Source organism: Elaeis guineensis, chromosome 1, assembly GCF_000442705.2.
Source record: "Elaeis guineensis isolate ETL-2024a chromosome 1, EG11, whole genome shotgun sequence".
Classification (NCBI taxonomy): domain Eukaryota; kingdom Viridiplantae; phylum Streptophyta; class Magnoliopsida; order Arecales; family Arecaceae; genus Elaeis; species Elaeis guineensis.
In genome coordinates, this window is record NC_025993.2 from 25351193 (window position 1) to 25369802 (window position 18610).

At 38.9% G+C, this 18610-nt stretch overlaps 1 protein-coding gene across 2 annotated transcripts; it reads right to left on the reverse strand.

The window, feature by feature from the left end:
• LOC105033054 (heparanase-like protein 3) lies at positions 1-4162 on the reverse strand. Of its 2 annotated transcripts, none has more exons than XM_029261206.2 (9): positions 3683-4162; positions 2518-2579; positions 2227-2407; positions 1902-2050; positions 1452-1685; positions 1172-1361; positions 963-1088; positions 611-710; positions 1-524 (listed from the first exon to the last, which is right to left on the reverse strand). In XM_029261206.2, the coding sequence occupies exons 1-9, from the start codon at positions 3802-3804 to the stop codon at positions 162-164; spliced, it is 1527 nt and encodes a 508-aa protein (XP_029117039.1). In that variant the 5' UTR covers positions 3805-4162; the 3' UTR covers positions 1-161. The 2 variants fall into 2 exon arrangements, with proteins under 2 accessions (XP_029117039.1, XP_010906003.1); XM_010907701.4 differs by having other exon boundaries at positions 2518-2554; positions 3683-4158.
• Positions 4163-18610: the final 14448 nt, after the last annotated feature.

Consider the following 18610-nt stretch of genomic DNA (forward strand, 5'->3'; position numbering starts at 1 on the left):
TTATGTAAATCATTTCCTCTTCTTCTTTTTTTTCTCCTTTCATTTATTATTCGATTGAAGGTATTCAAAACTGAATTACAAACCTCATAGCCTTATAGCTATGTTAAGAATGGATGGACCACTTAGTAGTCCATCCTCTCAGTATATAATGTAACAATAAGCTACCTACAAGCAGGAGCATAAAAGTAGGGAATGTGGGCAAAAACAATAGAAAATGGGGTAACTGTTATTGGTAGTGATGCATCAACTTCAATTGGTTTGAGTGTAGGAATTTTCCCTTCTGAATCTACATGCAGAATGTTGCCATTCAGCAGCATGGTTTGGCTGTGTAAATTCCCATCACCAGCTGTTAAGTGGTATTCTTCCCTCATAAAAGCAAGGGTTCTTTGAAATCCAGGTACATGGTTGAACCTTGTCCTAGGAATGTAATGCTTTGAAGCTATAGCAAAGGCAGATGCAGTGGTAACGAAAACTTCAGTAGTAGTGTTGCCGCTGAGATTGATTAATAGAAGTGTGATCCCTTGCTGAAAAGATAAAGAAGAAATCATGACAAATGAATCAATACAGAGAACCAGCGAGGAAGACTTTGCTTCAAGGTTGAGTAGCTTACAGATTCTCTTGCACAATGCGCATATGCCCGTATATTTTTCGTCCCTGTGAAGTTTGTTGACAGGACTTTGCTTCCCATGAGTCGATGCCACAAGAGAGCACTGCATTAAGAGAGGAGATATATTAATGTGATTCACTCTGAGATGGAATTGCTCTGCATATAAGTATTGAAGTATGAATACTGATTCTTATTGATGGAGAATCAACAATCTTTTAACATCTCAGCTTTTATATTATCTGTTTCATTAACCGCATCCTATCAAACTAAATGTAAACCACAATTCCCAAGAAAAGAAAGCTAAAACATGATTATGGATTTATAAAAATATTTACATAAAAAGGTTGCAGTTAACCTGTAGTAATCAGGATTCGGATGGAATGTCGTTGTGTTGAGTAGGCCATAATTTCCACCAACCAAACTTTGTCTGCAATAACTCTTGGTGTCATATGTTGATGACATGCCAAGCTGATCCAAATACCTGTCAAGTTCTAATCAAAATTAAACCTTTCCACTAGAGTTCTGGCCCCAAAATAGATTCTAGACCAGTAAGAGCTGGCTTACCAGAAGCTGAACACAAATGAATCTGTGACAAGATGGTGGCCACTATTGTAAGCTCCTCCAGCTTCCCCGACCCATGCGGTGGTTGAAGTTCCCGCACTTCGGAGAATTCCTTGGAGACTGCTGAATGTGCTCGCTTCACCATCGAGATATGAGGGATCGAGAATTTTATCAATCAAGTGTTCATCAACCCCTAAACTCGAAATCCAGGTTATCAAAGATAAGTCATCGACAGAAATTTTCAATAGAACAGCTGAAAATTGCTGGGTTCAAGCAGCAGTACCTGGACCAAGATTATATATGTGGTGGGTGATCACATCCAATGAGTGGGGCTTTGTTTTGTTGATGAGCTCACCAAACCAGCCAGCATCAAAGAAACCCCCTGGTGCGAGTACCAGCGGCTTATCAGGGAAACCGTGGTAGATGTTGTCAATAATTTTCTTGAGGGAGATCACATCTGCAGCATATTGATCTGCTCCAATTTTAGCTCCAATTCCGCTTCCACTTAATTCATTTCCTGACAAGTAGAGAGGTCTTTCAGTTCCATGCACATCTGAAAAAACCCTTGTGCAAAAGATTTTAAACATTCTATTGAATTAAATCAGTAAGTTGTTAATCTTTTGTCATTGTTTATTCAAATTGCAGTACTATTTGTATCAAGAGGAAGAAATGCCAACCTACTTATTCCTTACCACATATAAACTGAAAAATCTAAATGAGACATGAATCTTACCAAGCTCCCAGCCATGGATAGCATAACCCTTATTGACAGTATGGTGAATAAAAGATGCAGCATTGGTGGAGTTCCAAGGTCCTCCTAGAGATCCATCTGGCAGAGGGACCCTTCCATTAAGGGCATTCAGCCCAAAAATGATTACAGCCCTGTAGTGTGAATTCCATATACAGAATTTATGAAAAAAACAATGAGAAATGCAGGATGCACCTACAATAAAAGCATGCATGTCAAAAAACATGCTATCCTAACTGAATTTTTCTAGCAAGGTAAAGAGAAAAACTAGTCCATGAAGCATTTTTAGTATGTCAAACAATCGAAATACCTGGATTTTTTGAAGAAATTGTTGAGCTCATCCCATCTATGCATAGGTAGGCAGCCTTGCGTAAAACCAAACATCTCTGAAGTATTCTTAACAAAGGGAGTGCATGGCTGATGAGGATCCATGCCGTAAATGACCATATCTTGTAAGGAACCCCCAAGACGGAGTTTCAATGGAGAAAATTCTGCAACATCACAAAAAAATTAGATAATTGAAAAAAAGTAAAACTCAGATTGATCATTTGATATTACAGGCATTGGCATATTTAAATAAAATACCAGAAAAACCACTTACCTTTGACAGCATTTAGTAAAATCTTGTTGGAAAGATTCTGCAGGAAGGAAAAGATGAAACACCTGTCAATCACCATTTTTTAAATCATTTTGATTTCACATTCAGAAAGTAACATTTTTTTGGGGGGAAAAAAATGTAAGGTTGCCAATATGAACAGAACATAATTGAATCAATTAAATCATTATGAACTATTGAATTGTAAAAGGGAATGAAGACATAGTGATTCAGATTCTTTTAGTTTTAAAAAAGAAAGAAAGAAAAAATTTTCCAAAAAAAAAAGGATAAAAGAAAAAAGAACATGAAGAAAATCGGTTTTCTTTTTAAGAGTAATACTACTACTATCAGAAACCATGGAAAGGAAAGAATCTTCAAAATATGCAATGGGACCTCAGAGGAGTTAGACTTCATGAGGAAATGTAAATGAAGATGGAGTGAATTTTATCAGAAGGCTCGATCTTAATTTGCAAGGTCTACTCCAAAGTGAAAAAAAAAAAAAAATTTTGGCATCTTAATGAAAAACTGCAAACAGTTTTCAGTCAAAAAGAAAAATTGAAAACAATCCCAAAGTTTGCAAATTATTCAACTATCCCATCTCCAGAAAATTCTTAGCCATCAGCCTCAACCCCATCTAAAACAGTGCTAGAAAATATGTAGATTAGAGCACAGTTTACTATATTAAAGAAATAAACATTATAAATCAACACATAAACTAAAATTACAAATGAATAATTACAAAGAAAGAGATCCAACAGAGGCAAGCATACACCAAAATGAATCACCGCTGATCACCTCCAATCATTAGGTGCCAATACCTATAAAATTCTATCCATGTTAATGAGCCACCAAAACATAAAATACAAATGCCAGATGCAGACAAAAATATAAAGCTTTACACCGACAATGCTAAGAGAAAAAGATCTATAAACAACACAAGCAAATGCCAAATTCAATGAAAAGGAAGAAAAGCTCGGATTTTGACAAACTCCACATTGCAAACTACATTAATACTGAGAAAAAAAAATCAAAAAAAAAAAACCAGATCGAGCATTGCTGCCAAATCCTTAAAGAAATGAATGCCAAGAAAATTCATATAAATAAAAGTTCAGATTTTGACAAGCTCTGCATTGCAAACTATATCAACACTGAGCAAAAACGAAACTTTTACCAGATTGAGCATGGATGCCAGGCCCCAGCTACAAGTCCCGTAGTCACACTTCTCTGGAGGCCACCAATCCAGCGTAGCGCAAATGAAATCATCGTCGGTGACCGCAATGGGCGTCGTCCCATCGATGACGGCGGCCCCCTCGCTGGTCCCAACAGGAGGAGGAGGAGGAGCTCCCGTGGGATACACCGCCACAGAACTGGTAAGCCATAGAAGTGCCCAGAAGCAGAAGCGCAGGAGCTGGAGAAGAACTCCACCCATCTCCCGGAGTCTCCTCTGAGGCCTATAGAGAGAAAGAGAGGGAGGATAGAGATAAAGGTGAGACCTTTAGAGGCAATATAAGAAGGAGAGAGTCCCCAACACCGCCATGAAAATAGGATAATGCATTCTGACCAAAGGGCAGTGGGAAAGGAAAGGAATGGAATGGTTTGGTAGAGAAAGCTTGGAATCTATATAGAAGGGCTCAAAGAAGAGAAGGCAAACAGTGAAGGCAGGGGTGCATTTTACTCTAATCCTTGGTTTGGTTGGGGTGGGGGCGGGGGGGGAGATGAATGAGGTTGGAAGCATCCACAGTTTAGCTCAAAAATTACAGAATGAATAGATGTGAAAGGAAAGATTATGCATCTTCATCTTTAAATTTACATCAGGTAATTTAAAATTAAGATAAATTTAAAAAAAAATTATCCATCCATCTTAACCTATCAATTTCCATCCTCTTAATTAATAGACAGAGCATTAATGGATAAATTTCTACATTTGACCAAATTATCTCACATTAATTTTTTTTGATAAAACTATAATATTTCTTCACTTTTTCATCCATATTATATATATATATACACACTATTAATCATATATTATTAAATTTTATTATTAATTATATTAATTTTAATACATAATTTTGATAATTATAATTAAATAATTAAAATTATCTTCTATTTTTTTATTTTTATTTATTATTTTTAATTAACTATTTGTATGATATTAATTAACTATTTAAATTAAATTATAAATTAATTAATTATTTAAATAATTAATAAATAATTAATTCATTAATAATTAATTTATAAAATTATTTATTAAGATAAATTAAAGTAAAATTAAATATTTTTAATTTTTTATATAATTATAGATTATAATGATTATAAGTTTATATATTATTTATTTTTTAGTATAAATAAATATTATAAATTGATAATAATAATATTTTTATCTAAGGATAGTCTAGTAAAAATATTATATAAATATTATTCATCCTTCCTTTCATTCTTCTTATATTAAATAGGGGAAGAAATCATTTCTATCCATCCTTTCATATTTTACCAAACATATGAAAGGATGGATGGAAAATTCATCCATCTTCTCCCTCGTTCATTCTTCCTCCTCTGCCAATCTTTTCTTCAATCCATCTTTCGCACCAAACAGAGAATTATGGATCTGTTTGGTTGGAGTTAATCTGATATAAAAAGTAAATCCTATATCAGGTTACCATATTTGGTATGAAAATTAGCTAAGAGAGATGATAAAATAATTGATGAATCCCATGTTTATTTTTCGAAGAGAGAAAGTAAAATAAATATCATGAGTAGATTGGTATTTAGTAAATTTTTGAGTGATAATAATTCATATTTAATAAAAATATCTCCAATAGAATATATATATATATAATCATTGAATTTGTTTTAATGTCTTCCCAAATTCATTCAATAAACAGTTTTTGCAAAAAACTTAAAATACAAATGGCATTATGCAAATGGTTATGTGATTATAGTTATTATATAAAAATTGATTGAAAATGTAATGCTATTCTGATATCAAAAAATTAATTATGTTGATGGATATATTTGTAAATTTGATCATATTCTTATATAATACCTCCACTCAAATATAATATTTTTTTTTTGATATCATTTTCTGAAATAATTTTTTGATCAACTAAATATAGTGAAAATAATTTTTCTTTATAGTCATTTTTTTCAAATAAATAATTTTTAAAAATCGTAAGATTTCTTCATAATCTGACATATCCAACCAAATGAACCCTAAGAAAGATGGTAGTTAACTAGGCTCCACGACTCCATGCTTTAAATTACAGCTATCATGACAATGTAGCGACAGTTAAGAACCTTATGTTAATATAATAATTAATTTCTAAATAACAGTGATATTGTTTAGATACCATAATTTTTTATATAAGAAAAACTAGATTAAAAAGGATTAATGATAAAAGGAAAAATATGAACAATCATGAGATTGAGGAAAAAATAGTGTCTTAGGTTGTGAATAGTGTGATTTGATTGATGATAAAGAAAAAGAGTTTTTGGTTCTGTTCATCATCTTAGCGACAAAAAAGAGATTAATCAAATTCTATTGAATTTGATTCATAACGATCATTTATCAAAGAATGGCTGATTATCAAATGATTGAACAATCAAAATTAATTTATTTATGATATTTAGTTGATATTTATAAAAGATATCTAATAAATTATGAGTTTAACAGATCCTGTTTGAGTAGAAAGATAGATATTTTTTATTCATTATTAGATAATTACTTATTTATAAATCTCATACAGAGCTAATAATTTTCATTTCCCATCACATTGAAAATCTTTTTCGCTTTGCTTAACCCTATCCCCTTCCTTTTAATTCTAATCTTAATTGCATATGGAAACTTTTTCAATACAAATTATTATATAACAAGTTTATTTAATACTTATTATATTATGTATTAATAAAAGAAAATAATAGCACGTTAGTTGTCTAACAATTAATTTCTTTTTAGAACCGATTACTATTTAATGATTATTAATTATTATTATCTAGCACCTACAATATTCATTTAAATCATATTATAATAAATTATTTTCTAAATTTAAAATTTTAAAATTTGATGAAAATGACAAGCAAAAAATGCCGTAACCATTATGGCAGTTAAGATTTTTCTTTAGACATGGAGGGTTTCTATCATTGGGAGTAAATGGCTTTATGAAAACCTAGCTCTTGGAAGGATGGATGGTGACCGGACTCCAGTTCCCATGCTTACCTTTTCACTGACTGAGACCAGCGTTTTTTGGCAGAGGAGGGTTCCGGGGGGGGGGGGTTACCCCATCCAGTTTAGTACAGGTGTTCCTCTGGGACAGTGTAGTGCAGCTGGCAAGGTTCAATAAGGACAAAATAAAGTAATGGCGCCCTCCTAGTCTTACTGGCTATATTTATGGTAAATTAGGTCCAAGGGAACACGTGGTTCAGTTCCTCTGGCTTTTAAGATTTGGACAGGGTGGCTCTAAGAACAGGGGCTATTTGGGGGAGGGGATCCCCATGTGGATACCGTGCTGTCCCAGATACTGCCATTTGATCTGGGCCCTTCATTTGGTAACGCATCCTTGTCTTATTAAAAATGATCTAATGTTTGACCATGGTATAGGGCATTGAAAGAGGGATCTTGCCATATACTTCATGCCATTAACATATGGGATTTTGTAGGTAACATGTGGGACAACATTAATATAATGGCCATTAATATATGTAAGTATACATATAAGTATTATAGAGTCTTTAAAGTATCCTCTATGATGATCTATACTGGATTTTATTCTTTCAATAAGGTGAACTCACAAAATTATAAATATACTATTCATATAATATTGGATACAAGGTTGTACAATTGTAATGCAAATATTCGTAGACTAGGATGGATTCAGACACTCATGTTTTAAACAATACATATATTTTGATACAATTCTTGTGGCTTTAATGAGAAAGGTGAAATAAACTTTTTTTCTGAAGTTTGGCTTTGTACCAATCTATTATAATTGTTATGATGCAGCAAACCTTTTTTTCCTTTTGCTTTTGCCCATCCGTCTCTCAAATGTTTGAAACATCCAGTTATTGCATTATTTAGGATTTGTGGATGTTGGCAGCGACTTGTGGCCCCACCATTGCCATGGGCCATAGTGTTCAATTTGATAAAAAGTCCATGGTACTACTTAATAAATGACCTCCCAATAATTCAATTTGCATGACTAATTCTTGTGGCTTGCGATTGCAGAAAAGGGGTTGGTTATTGGTTTGACATGAATGAGACACTTTACCCTTCAATAACAGCGGAGGCATCAACTAGACTTGTGAAAGAAAAAGTTCCATGCAAGATAGAACCCTTCAAACATGAGTGGGTCATTATAGTACATTGTTTCCTAAGGTACTTTTCTTCTCTCACACATCTAAGCAAGACATGGATAGGGGAAGCAAAGGCCATGCGTGTATTCCCATCCAAGTCTAGAATTACCTCTCTCTCTCTCTCTCTCTCTCTCTCTCTCTCTAGGTTTGTTTACTTCTTAGGGATGGGTTTGGTAAGGGAATACCAAAACCAACTACAAGGGCCCAAGCAGACAACAAACAATCATGCAACCACTATATTCTGGCTTTTTGGAATTGTGGGGACATAAGAAGGCAGGCATTGTAATGATAGCTCAAAACAAGAGAAGGGAGCAGGTCTTTTTTCCCCTGTTGACATTAACATTAATATCATTATCATAATAGAAATATTAAGATCTGTAGGTTGAATCTTGTGGACAAAGATAGTCTGACTACTGGCACAAGTTTATCTAAAGAGGACAAGGTCCCCATTTGCCTGCCGGCTTCCACATCCAATTATATGAGCCGTTGAAAACTATTGTTATACAAGTAGCTCTTTCAACCACCCCCTTTACAAGTTTGAGGATTAGGTCCTATTATTATGAACCTAAGATAGTGTAGTCTGGTGGGTTGGATATACTTGGATATATGTCTTACGTATGCCTCCAATATTTGAAGGCAGACATGATGCTAATGTATAGTTGAATGAAACCTGGGCTGATTTTTAATTTGGGCGCACCACATTCTTCTTACATTGTGTACGTGTGCATTTGTATATCCTCGTGCACGGCCTATACATTTAATTTTATACTTTGGAAAAAAAAAAGGGCTCAAAACGAGTGGCTTGCTTGCCTGGTTTCAATAAACCATCGTTTGGAGGTTAAAAAAATTCTACTTGCTAATTAAGTACATCATTAGGATCCCTAACATTTCAAGTTATTTTATTGCTGCTTTGAAGTGGTTATGAATTCTTAGCGGTAGCTTAGGGTGTGATCCAACAGTCGACATTGCGGAAGAATGAAAGAAGATCCGAACCTTTTCATTCATCCATCTGCCTAGCTCTCGAAATGAACATTGTGCGATCCAACAATATATGAATGCGAAAAAAGATTATCCTCCTCCTCCTCCTCTTCCTTCTTCTTGATAGGACAGATAATTCACACCGTCCTAATATGAATATATCCAAAAAAATTAGAAGAGGTAACATCCCTAAGAGTTATCGGAGCACCCATAAAATCAATTTGAAAGTTTAGTTGAAATCGATGAAAAGGTCATCCTTCTTTAGTGTGAAAGTTACAAGTACAATCCTGTCCTAGTTAGGTGGCTTATGTATTCTCACATGTTCCCATTGAATGAACATGTTTACACAAGCTTGAACCATACCCAAGCTGACCTACTAACAGGTCCCCATCAATGACCCAACAATAGTGACCAAGTTGTGTCCAACCACTCTTGGGTCAGCATCGTTCGGTAGCATATCGAGGAAACTTGCCCGCCCCTATATGTGATATCGGTGAGGAAATTCTTGTTGACAAATAGCAATATTATTGTTAGGATTTGACGCCTCTAGATTCAGCCCACATTGACTCCACAGCGAGGTTCGCGGCGAAAAACGGAGTCCAACGAGATCAAGATCACCTGAAACGGAGCTCGGATGGAGGAGATACGAGCTTTCGAAGTCGGCACGAAAATCGAGGCGGCGGAGGATCGCCGGCGACCGGCGGCGGACGGCAGCGGCGCGGCCGCAGGCGGCGGCGCGCGGGACGCGCGACCCAGGCCCGCGCGCGGGGGGGCCTGCGGCCCAGGCAGGCTGGCGGCCCAGCGGGGCGCGCGGCCCAGGCGGGCGCGCGGCCCAGGCGCGCGCAGGCCTGCGCGCAGGCGCGGCCCAGGCCCGCGCGCGCGGGCCGGCCCAGGCCAGCGGGCCTGCTGGCCCTTGCCCCGGTCCACCGTGGACCGGGTGGTCCACGGCGCGGTCTGCGGACCGCGTGGGCGTTTCCCACGCGTTTCTCGCGGTCCACGGCCCTATTTCGTGGACCGGAGCACGATCGGAGGGCCCAGGTGATTCCCGGTCTTGATCCGACGGTCAGGAGGGTTTCTTGGCTTTGTTAATGAGTCCTAATCCCTCTCTAATCATGGTTTAAAGTCTGTTTAAGCCTTTAAAAGGCCTGAGACACAGCAGAGAACACGGGTTTTCGGGTTTCTCGCCGCCGTACGAACCAGAGGAGAGAGAGAGGGGCGAGGACGCTGTGAGGGAAGGAGCAGGAGGCTCCTGGACAGCGGTCGCCAGGCTCTTCAGGGGTTCAGGGGGGTCTCCAAGAGAGAGAGAGCTTTTAGGAGGGAAACTTCATGTGAGAGAGAATTGGGTGTACAAGGGTTGAGGGTGAGGTCTCCTCTTGTAAAATTTTCTTTTCATAGTGAAGTTTGCATGCCCCGTGGAGGCGAGCCCTTTTGTGGCTGATCCATGTATTTTGATTGTTTTTCCTTTTGTTTTGTTTCTTGTTTCTTCCTGCTGCATCGCGTGGTACTGAAAGGGTCTTGGGAGGTGGTGTCCTGGCCAGACATCCATCCAACAAGTGGTATCAGAGCAAGGCGGTACAAGGACGCAGATTGCAGTGGTGGTGAGCAAGACTGAAGATGGAGAAAACATGAACAATCAAGATGGAGATCAACAAGTTTGATGGTAAGAGCAATTTCTCCTTGTGGCAGGCAAGGGTGAAGGACGTGCTCATCCAACAGGGGTTGATCGATGCTCTCTTGTGCGATGAGAAGCCGACCACCATGGAGGTGCGGGATTGGAAACGGCTACAAATGCAGGCGGTGAGTACCATCCGCATGTACCTAGCGGATGAGGTGGTGATCCATGTGCTGAGCGAGACTTCCCCGACGGTGCTGTGGTCGAAGCTCGAGGAGTTGTACATGGCGAAGTCTCTCACCAACACTCTTTTCCTCTGGAGGCAGTTTTACCAACTGCGGATGACTGAGGGACAGAGCGTGCAGGAGCATTTGAGCCACTTCCAGAAGATCCTCACCGACCTTCTCAGCGTTGGCGAGAACGTTGAGGAAAAGACCAGGGTGCTGGTTTTGCTGGCGTCGCTTTCTTCTTCGTATGAGTCCTTGGTGACTGCTCTTTTAGTGGGGAAGAGCACTATCAAGATAGACGAGGTCACCGTGGCGATACTCCAGAACGAGGTTCTCAGGAGGGAGAACCCAGCTTCGAGCTCAGGTGGCGATAGCTCAGCTTTGATGGCTTCTGGAGGTGCAGGAGGCGGTAGACGGAGCGACAGGAGATCGCAACGAGGGCGGTCTAAGTCCAGGAGGGACTTGAGCAAAACCAGGTGTTACCGGTGTGAGGAGTTGGGGCATCTAGCTAGAGATTGCCCTCAACTGAAAAATCGGACGGTGGCTGCTGTAGCGACGGCCGGCAGCGATTCAGATGGAGATGTCCTGGAGATATCTGACGAGGTATCTACTTCTTCCCAGCAGTGGATATTAGATTCTGCATGCCCCTATCATGTGTGTTGCAGAGAGGAGCAGTTTGACTCCCTGGAGAACAGTGAGAGCACTGTATATCTGCCGGATGGATCGAGCTGTGCGATCAGAGGCATTGGGACGGTCAGCTGGAGGACACATGACGGTGCAGTGAGGAGATTGGGGGAGGTCTGATACATACCCGATTTCAGGCGGAATCTTATCTCACTTAGCAGACTGGATTCGAGAGGCTACATGACGGTAGCTGGTGGAGGAATCCTGAGGGTGCTACGCGGCGATAGGATTGTGCTGGAGGGGAAGAAGGGGAGCAGAGGACATTATTACCTGGCAGGAAAACCAGTGCGAGGTGGAGCATCGGGAGCCAGGTGGAGCCCAGAGCGAGGTGGAGCTCCAGGAGGCGGATCGGGCACGAGACAGGAGACTCGGGAGGACGAGAGGCGACGTCGCAAGGTAAGATTCCTATTGCCGCAGGATGATGCCCCGAGCAGGTCTCAGGTCAGGAGGAGCACAGCATACGACGGAGATGGGATCGAGCAGCCTGGCTCGACTCCCATGTTTGCCCATCCATGATCAGCAGGTGATTGCCCCAGGGCATGGGGGCGCGGAGATCCAGAAGCTCTCGGAGTTTGGAGGAAGCCGAATATCGAGTCGAGGTGGAGATTGTTAGGATTTGACGCCTCGAGATTCAGTCCACATTGACTCCACAGCGAGGTTCGCGGCGAAAAACGGAGTCCAACGAGACCAAGATCACCTGAAACGGAGCTCGGATGGAGGAGATACGAGCTTTCGAAGTCGGCACGAAAATCGAGGCGGCGGAGGATCGCCGGCGACCGACGGCGGACGGTAGCGGCGCGGCCGCAGGCGGCGGCGCGCGGGACGCGCGACCCAGGCCCGCGCGCGGGGGGGCCTGCGGCCCAGGCGGGCGCGCGGCCCAGGCACACGCGGGCGCGCGGCCCAGGCACACGCGGGCGCGCGGCCCAGGCGCGCGCAGGCCCACGCGGGCGCGCGGCCCAGGCGCGCGCGCGCGGGCCGGCCCAGGCCAGCGGGCCTGCTGGCCCTTGCCCCGGTCCACCGTGGACCGGGTGGTCCACGGCGCGGTCTGCGGACCGCGTGGGCGTTTCCCACGCGTTTCTCGCGGTCCACGGCCCTATTTCGTGGACCAGAGCGCGATCGGAGGGCCCAGGTGATTCCCGGTCTTGATCCGACGGTCAGGAGGGTTTCTTGGCTTTGTTAAGGAGTCCTAATCCCTCTCTAATCATGGTTTAAAGTCTGTTTAAGCCTTTAAAAGGCCTGAGACACAGCAGAGAACACGGGTTTTCGGGTTTCTCGCCGTCGTACGAACCAGAGGAGAGAGAGAGGGGCGAGGACGCTGTGAGGGAAGGAGCAGGAGGCTCCTGGACAGCGATCGCCAGGCTCTTCAGGGGTTCAGGGGGGTCTCCAAGAGAGAGAGAGCTTTTAGGAGGGAAACTTCATGTGAGAGAGAATTGGGTGTACAAGGGTTGAGGGTGAGGTCTCCTCTTGTAAAATTTTCTTTTCATAGTGAAGTTTGCATGCCCCGTGGAGGCGAGCCCTTTTGTGGCTGATCCACGTATTTTGATTGTTTTTCCTTTTGTTTTGTTTCTTCTTTCTTCCTGTTGCATCGCGTGGTACTGAAAGGGTCTTGGGAGGTGGTGTCCTGGCCAGACATCCACCCAACAATTATTAACAGCACAAATGTATTATCTTTAATTATTATTAACTTTATCAAGATATGGTTCATCAATATTCACATTCTATCCATTTATTTTGTAGATGATTAGTGCTAAACTCAGACATGACTTATGAATTGTATGTACACATAACCACACTAGTGTTTTCTTAATGTCTGATTAGGTCAGGTCTACACTCTTAATTGTGCACCAATATAAAAGTGTTATGGGTACTTTTCTTTTGAATAATATCCCATGATTTTATGTATGCTTTTCAAAATATCTAAATAGACAATATCATTAAAATTTTATAGATGGTGGTAGCATTTATAAAGGGCATGTTGATACATAATTCCATTGGATGAACTATGATAGCATATACATATATGATCCATTTTCATTATTTGTAGGTTATCTATGTCAAAATTTTATCAAAAAATTAAACCATGAATTACCTTTCATCGAAAACCATTGGATATACAGTATTTGCATTCAAAAAATTGCCAATATGTCAGTTACTACAAGTTTCTGTTGATGATGTGGCAGGAGTTGGACGTCGTTCGAGAATCGGAACACCGAACGAAACCTACAAAAAAAGTCCACACTTGTTAAGGGGTTTATGGCGAGAAACCCTCCAATGCTTAAATTAGTCGAAGCTTAAAAAACAATAGAAAAAAGAGTGAGATCAGAAGAACAGGAGAGTGGTAGCATGCTATTCCTTTTTTTTTCAATAGAGCTTACCTGAGGGTGTCCTTGGTATCTTTTTATATGCAGATGGAGCTACAGGCATTCTGGCTGGAATCTTTAGGTCATTATACCAGTCTCGTTGGAGCAAGCTACGTTCTGATAGGTCATTAGGATAGGAGATCTTCCCACTATTGTGCGAATCAAAATTATTAGTCGTGGATGTCAGCTACGGATCGTATCCACATTCTAAAAGTTGTTAGAAGATTTCAAGATTCGCCCCCATGGCTGAGTAGGCTAGTGGCTTTAGGAGCTCGGTTTTGGAAGGTTAGTCTTTGGAGGTCAGCTTCGGGAGCTCGGCCTTTTGATGTCCTCAGCTTTCAGATGAGCTCGACCTTCTATTGTCCTCATCCCTTTGATGAGCTCGACCTTCTGCTGTCCTCGACCTTCTACTGTTTGCCATATGTGTCCATCAATGATAGATGGGCTGATTTATGTGCCATATCATATGTCCCCCACTTCTGAGCCCGAAGTGATTCTACTGCTTCGGGCAAAGGAAATAATAGATTAAAAGTCAAAATATTCGAAGTAAGTCAAAAGTCAAAATATCTAAAGTAGATCAAAAATTGAAATATCTGAAGTAGATTAGACGTTGAGTCTTGAGAGTAAATCTTGCTAAGTCAATGTCATTATCCTAGGCCTCCACTCGATTCATCCATGGATGAGGAATGCCAAGTGGCCATGATAGATCCCTAGAAGGTTAGGCCCTTCGTTGTCATCTTTGACCTCCACTCGACTCCTCTATGGATGAGGAGCACCAAATGGCCATATGGGGCCCTCAAAGTGTTAGCCTCTTCGTTGTCATTCTTGGCCTTCGCTTGACTCGTTTGTGGATGAGAAGCACCAATAGCCATATGGGGGGTCCCTGGAGGGTTAGCCCCTCGTCATCATCCTTGATCTCCGTTCGACTTGCTTATGGGCAAAGAGCGTTAGGTATCCATGTGGGTTCTCTAGAGAGTTAGCCCCTACATCATCATCATCCTTGACTCGACTCGTCTGTGGATGAGGAGTACCAGACGGTCATGTGGGATCTCTAGAGGGTTAGTGTCACGCCCCCGATCCGAGATTGTGAATCGAGGGTCATGGCAACCGCCGCATACTTATAGAAACTCTTCCCATAAGCATGCAAGTCATCTTATCACAATATCAATGCTTCACAGCGGAATAAATAGTCAATAATTTAAATCAAAAATATAACAATCCAAATTTCAACTTTAATATCTCAATAAAGTCAACAAAGTTTCATAGGTCGTATATCAAATTCAATAAGACTTTCAACCTAAAATAAAAGTATGGAGATTCTGCTTCTAATCACTCTTTCATTCATATCTTGAATCATCTTAATTTCTTAACATTTGTAAAAATAATAAAATAGGAAGTAATGAGCTAGACAGCCCAGTAAACAATGATCACTTTCAATAGATTTTATTAGACATTTAAGTAAATAATCATTTATAAAAAATAAGCATATAGAGTTCATCAATTCGAAATCAATTTCGATTATGCAACATAGTTCATGCCAAATTCATTTCTTTTTCGAAAATTCGAGTTTCTTTCGAGATTTCAATTTCTTTCATTCTTAAGTTCTTTTCATCAACAATGAGCTATGACCATATTTTTTCTATGACAGGATCATAATACCACGTATCTTCTTGCGGTGAGCTGCGAATCATCTGACAGTAAAGTCCTTTGGAATCGCTAGTCTCTCTGGTGGTTTGTCCTGATCTTTCTGACGATATATCGCTGGTCTCGCTAGCGACATAAACCCTCAGGACAAATCAATTGCCAATGTATATGCCCCTACTGGCGGGATCCTTTACATAGTCAGGTTGTTCATTCATATTGTTCTTATATCAGAATTCTTAATAAATCATGTTTCATATTCTAATTTTGATAAGAAAACATATAATCATGTAGCATCAAAATCAATCAATAAATACATCATGAAATCAATATGTTCAATCATGCTTCATCATAACATTTGGAATAAGATATTTTTATAACAAAATATTATTCATCCAATTCATACATCATTTCACAAATTATATCAAAAAAATATATTATAATTTATCGATAAATCTAAAAAAAGTGAAACATTACTTACCTCATACGCATTCCAATAATCCATATAATTCTATAAATTTTCTTTCAAAATTCTGTTCGTAGATCATATTGCGATATCCCATGATCAAATATCCATAATTCTATACAGGATCAATTTCAATAATTAAAAATGATCAGAATAATTAAGAAAAATAAAATTGATGGACACCTATATCCTATCATCCAGATTGGTCTGATCATCTAATTTCATCTGGTCAAAATCTAATTAGGACATAGACGATCCAAAGTTTGACTATCAAATCAAATCGGATTCGAAGTGATAAGACTGAGGTTTCTTCATTGGGTTCATGAATCAAGTGGAGAGAGAAAATCAGAGGAGAGAGAATTCATGAGATGCAATCCAAATTAATCAGGTGCCATAGTCCAACATCTCGATTGGTGTGATCAAAATGATCTAATCCGAGTCATGGTTAAATCAGGATCATGGATAATCAAATTGAGAAATATCGGGTCTGATCAAGGTGAGTGCCAGTACGCTGCCTGACAATCATGGATCAGGATTCTTCATCAGATCAAAAATATTAAAAAAAATTTCTCATTGATAAATCTTTTTAGAGAGAAATCGATCGAGAGAGAAAATTTTAGAGAGAAAAATTTTAGAGAGAAAAAATTCATCTTGGACTCTTCAGTCGATATGATTCAATAAATTCGATCGATCAGATTAAATCATACTGAAATTATTATGCAGATAATTCAATAAAATCATGAAAAATAAAATTTTAAAAAATATTAGGTCTGATCAAGGTGGATGTCGGTATACCGTCCGATGATTACAGATCAAAATTCATTATTAGAATCAATTTCAATTCATCATCATTCTTCTCAAAATTTTAGAAATCTTAGAAGAGAGAAATAATCTAGAGAGAGAAAGTAGAGAGAGACTAGAGAGATTAGAGAGAGAAAGGAGAGAGAGTCTATTTTTTTTATTTTTCTTCTTCTTTTCTTTTCTTTTTCTTTTCTTTTCTTTTTCTTTTTCCTTCCTTCTTCTTTTTCTTTTTCTTTTCTTTTTCTTTTTCTTTTCCTTTTTCTTTCCGTGGCCTCCTTTAGGCAAAATAGGGGACCGTGTGGTCCCCTCCTTTGGTTAGCCAATCAATGGTGCGATCGGCATGGCGATGGCCGACGGTGGAAGGGCGATGATGGACCCACAGTCTAGAGAAGCCAAACCGATGGTCGATGGTGACCACCGACACCGAAAAACCAAAGAAAATAGCGAAAACAGGGGTTATCTTCCCCAACAAAATTTGATGAATTCGATCGCCGACGATCGTGCACATAGGCAATGGAAGGAAGGAGAAGAAGTGAGGAAGAAAAATCGGGGCTTACCTCGAGCTCCGACGACATCTCCGGCGAGAAATCAAGATGAGCACGGTGATAGACTTTCACGAGGATTTTTCGATGATCTCCGCCATTTTGCCTCGGGATTCTCAGGTGGAGGAAGAGAGAAGGGGTCTCCCCCTTAAATAGAGTCGGAGGGGAGGAGTTTGACTCCTCCCCGACAAGGTTTTTCGACTCCAATTAGGAGCCGATCGGGAGAAGAAGACTCCTTACAGGAGTCTTCCTCAATTTTTTTTTTTTGATCAGCTTTTATGGGCTAGATTTAGGGCTCAATTGGGTAAGGTCATAATATTCTTCTCTTCTAAAAAAAAATTTCATCCTCAAAATTTTTCTTACTTAAGTCTTCATAATTTCTTACTTGGGATTTATGGTAAAAAATCTCACCCCCAAATATTTCAATATTCTAATTATTGATACCAATTCATTCTTAAATCATTTTATAAGGAAAAGGTCAATACATCAAGTGTTGATCTGAAACAGAACCATTCATTTTTTTATTATCATAATCAACATCTCAAAGATTTTTAATTTTTAAGATTTCAAAATCATGCTCTTATTCCTTATAAAATAATATTCAATACCTCATGACTAGATCAAAATCAAATCTATCTCTTGTAAATAGAAGAAAATCAATATCTTAATTTTTAAATAAGAATTTTTTTTTTTTCAAAATACTAACTGCTCTTAATTAATCAACCCATCATAAGATGAAAAAATATACTTCTATGAATCAGATGATGATATCCAAATCAGTCAAAATTCAAAAATACTTTCTCTTATTCATGCTTTCAAAGGTTGAAAATTTACCTTTTTAATCTCATCCTCAAACTTTTGATGTTTTAATTTTTTTTATGATGCAAATTCATCATTAAATCATTTCATAAATAAAAGATCAATATCACTAATATTGATTAGAATCAATACCACTATTTCTGATCATCAAAATTAATCTCTCAATTCTAGATAAAGACATCAAATTTCTCACCAAAAATCTTTAATTGCTCATGATTTAATCAATTTATCACAAGATTATAAATAAATTTTACTACATTCTCCATAGATAAACTTTTGAGTATAAAAATCTAAGATCAAAATCATTATTCGATAAACAATCTTAAATTCTTTCTAATAAATAAAAAATTATTCAATTCTAAGATAAAAAAAAATTATCTCTAAATATTTTAAATCTAAAATAAAAAATCAAGGATCCACTCATCCTAGAATTAGGATGCTAAATATTTTTGTAGCATAGTAGGTGAAAGCACTACTTTTAAAAATCACATTAAGGATATCCAAATTTTTTTAAAAAATATTACTCTTTCTAATATCAATGAATTTTTTATATCAAATCATATCATCTATCATAATTCTTTAATTCAAAGAATTAACATTTCTGACTTACTCAAAATAATTCA

Coding starts and splice junctions, on each gene's coding strand:
- LOC105033054 (XM_010907701.4), bottom strand. CDS start 3,940: ATGGGTGGAGTTCTTCTCCAGCTCCTGCGCTTCTGCTTCTGGGCACTT. Junction 2,051..2,226: donor AATTTCTTCAAAAAATCCAG/GTATTTCGATTG, acceptor TTCACACTACAG/GGCTGTAATCATTTTTGGGC. Junction 1,686..1,901: donor TATCCATGGCTGGGAGCTTG/GTAAGATTCATG, acceptor TCTACTTGTCAG/GAAATGAATTAAGTGGAAGC.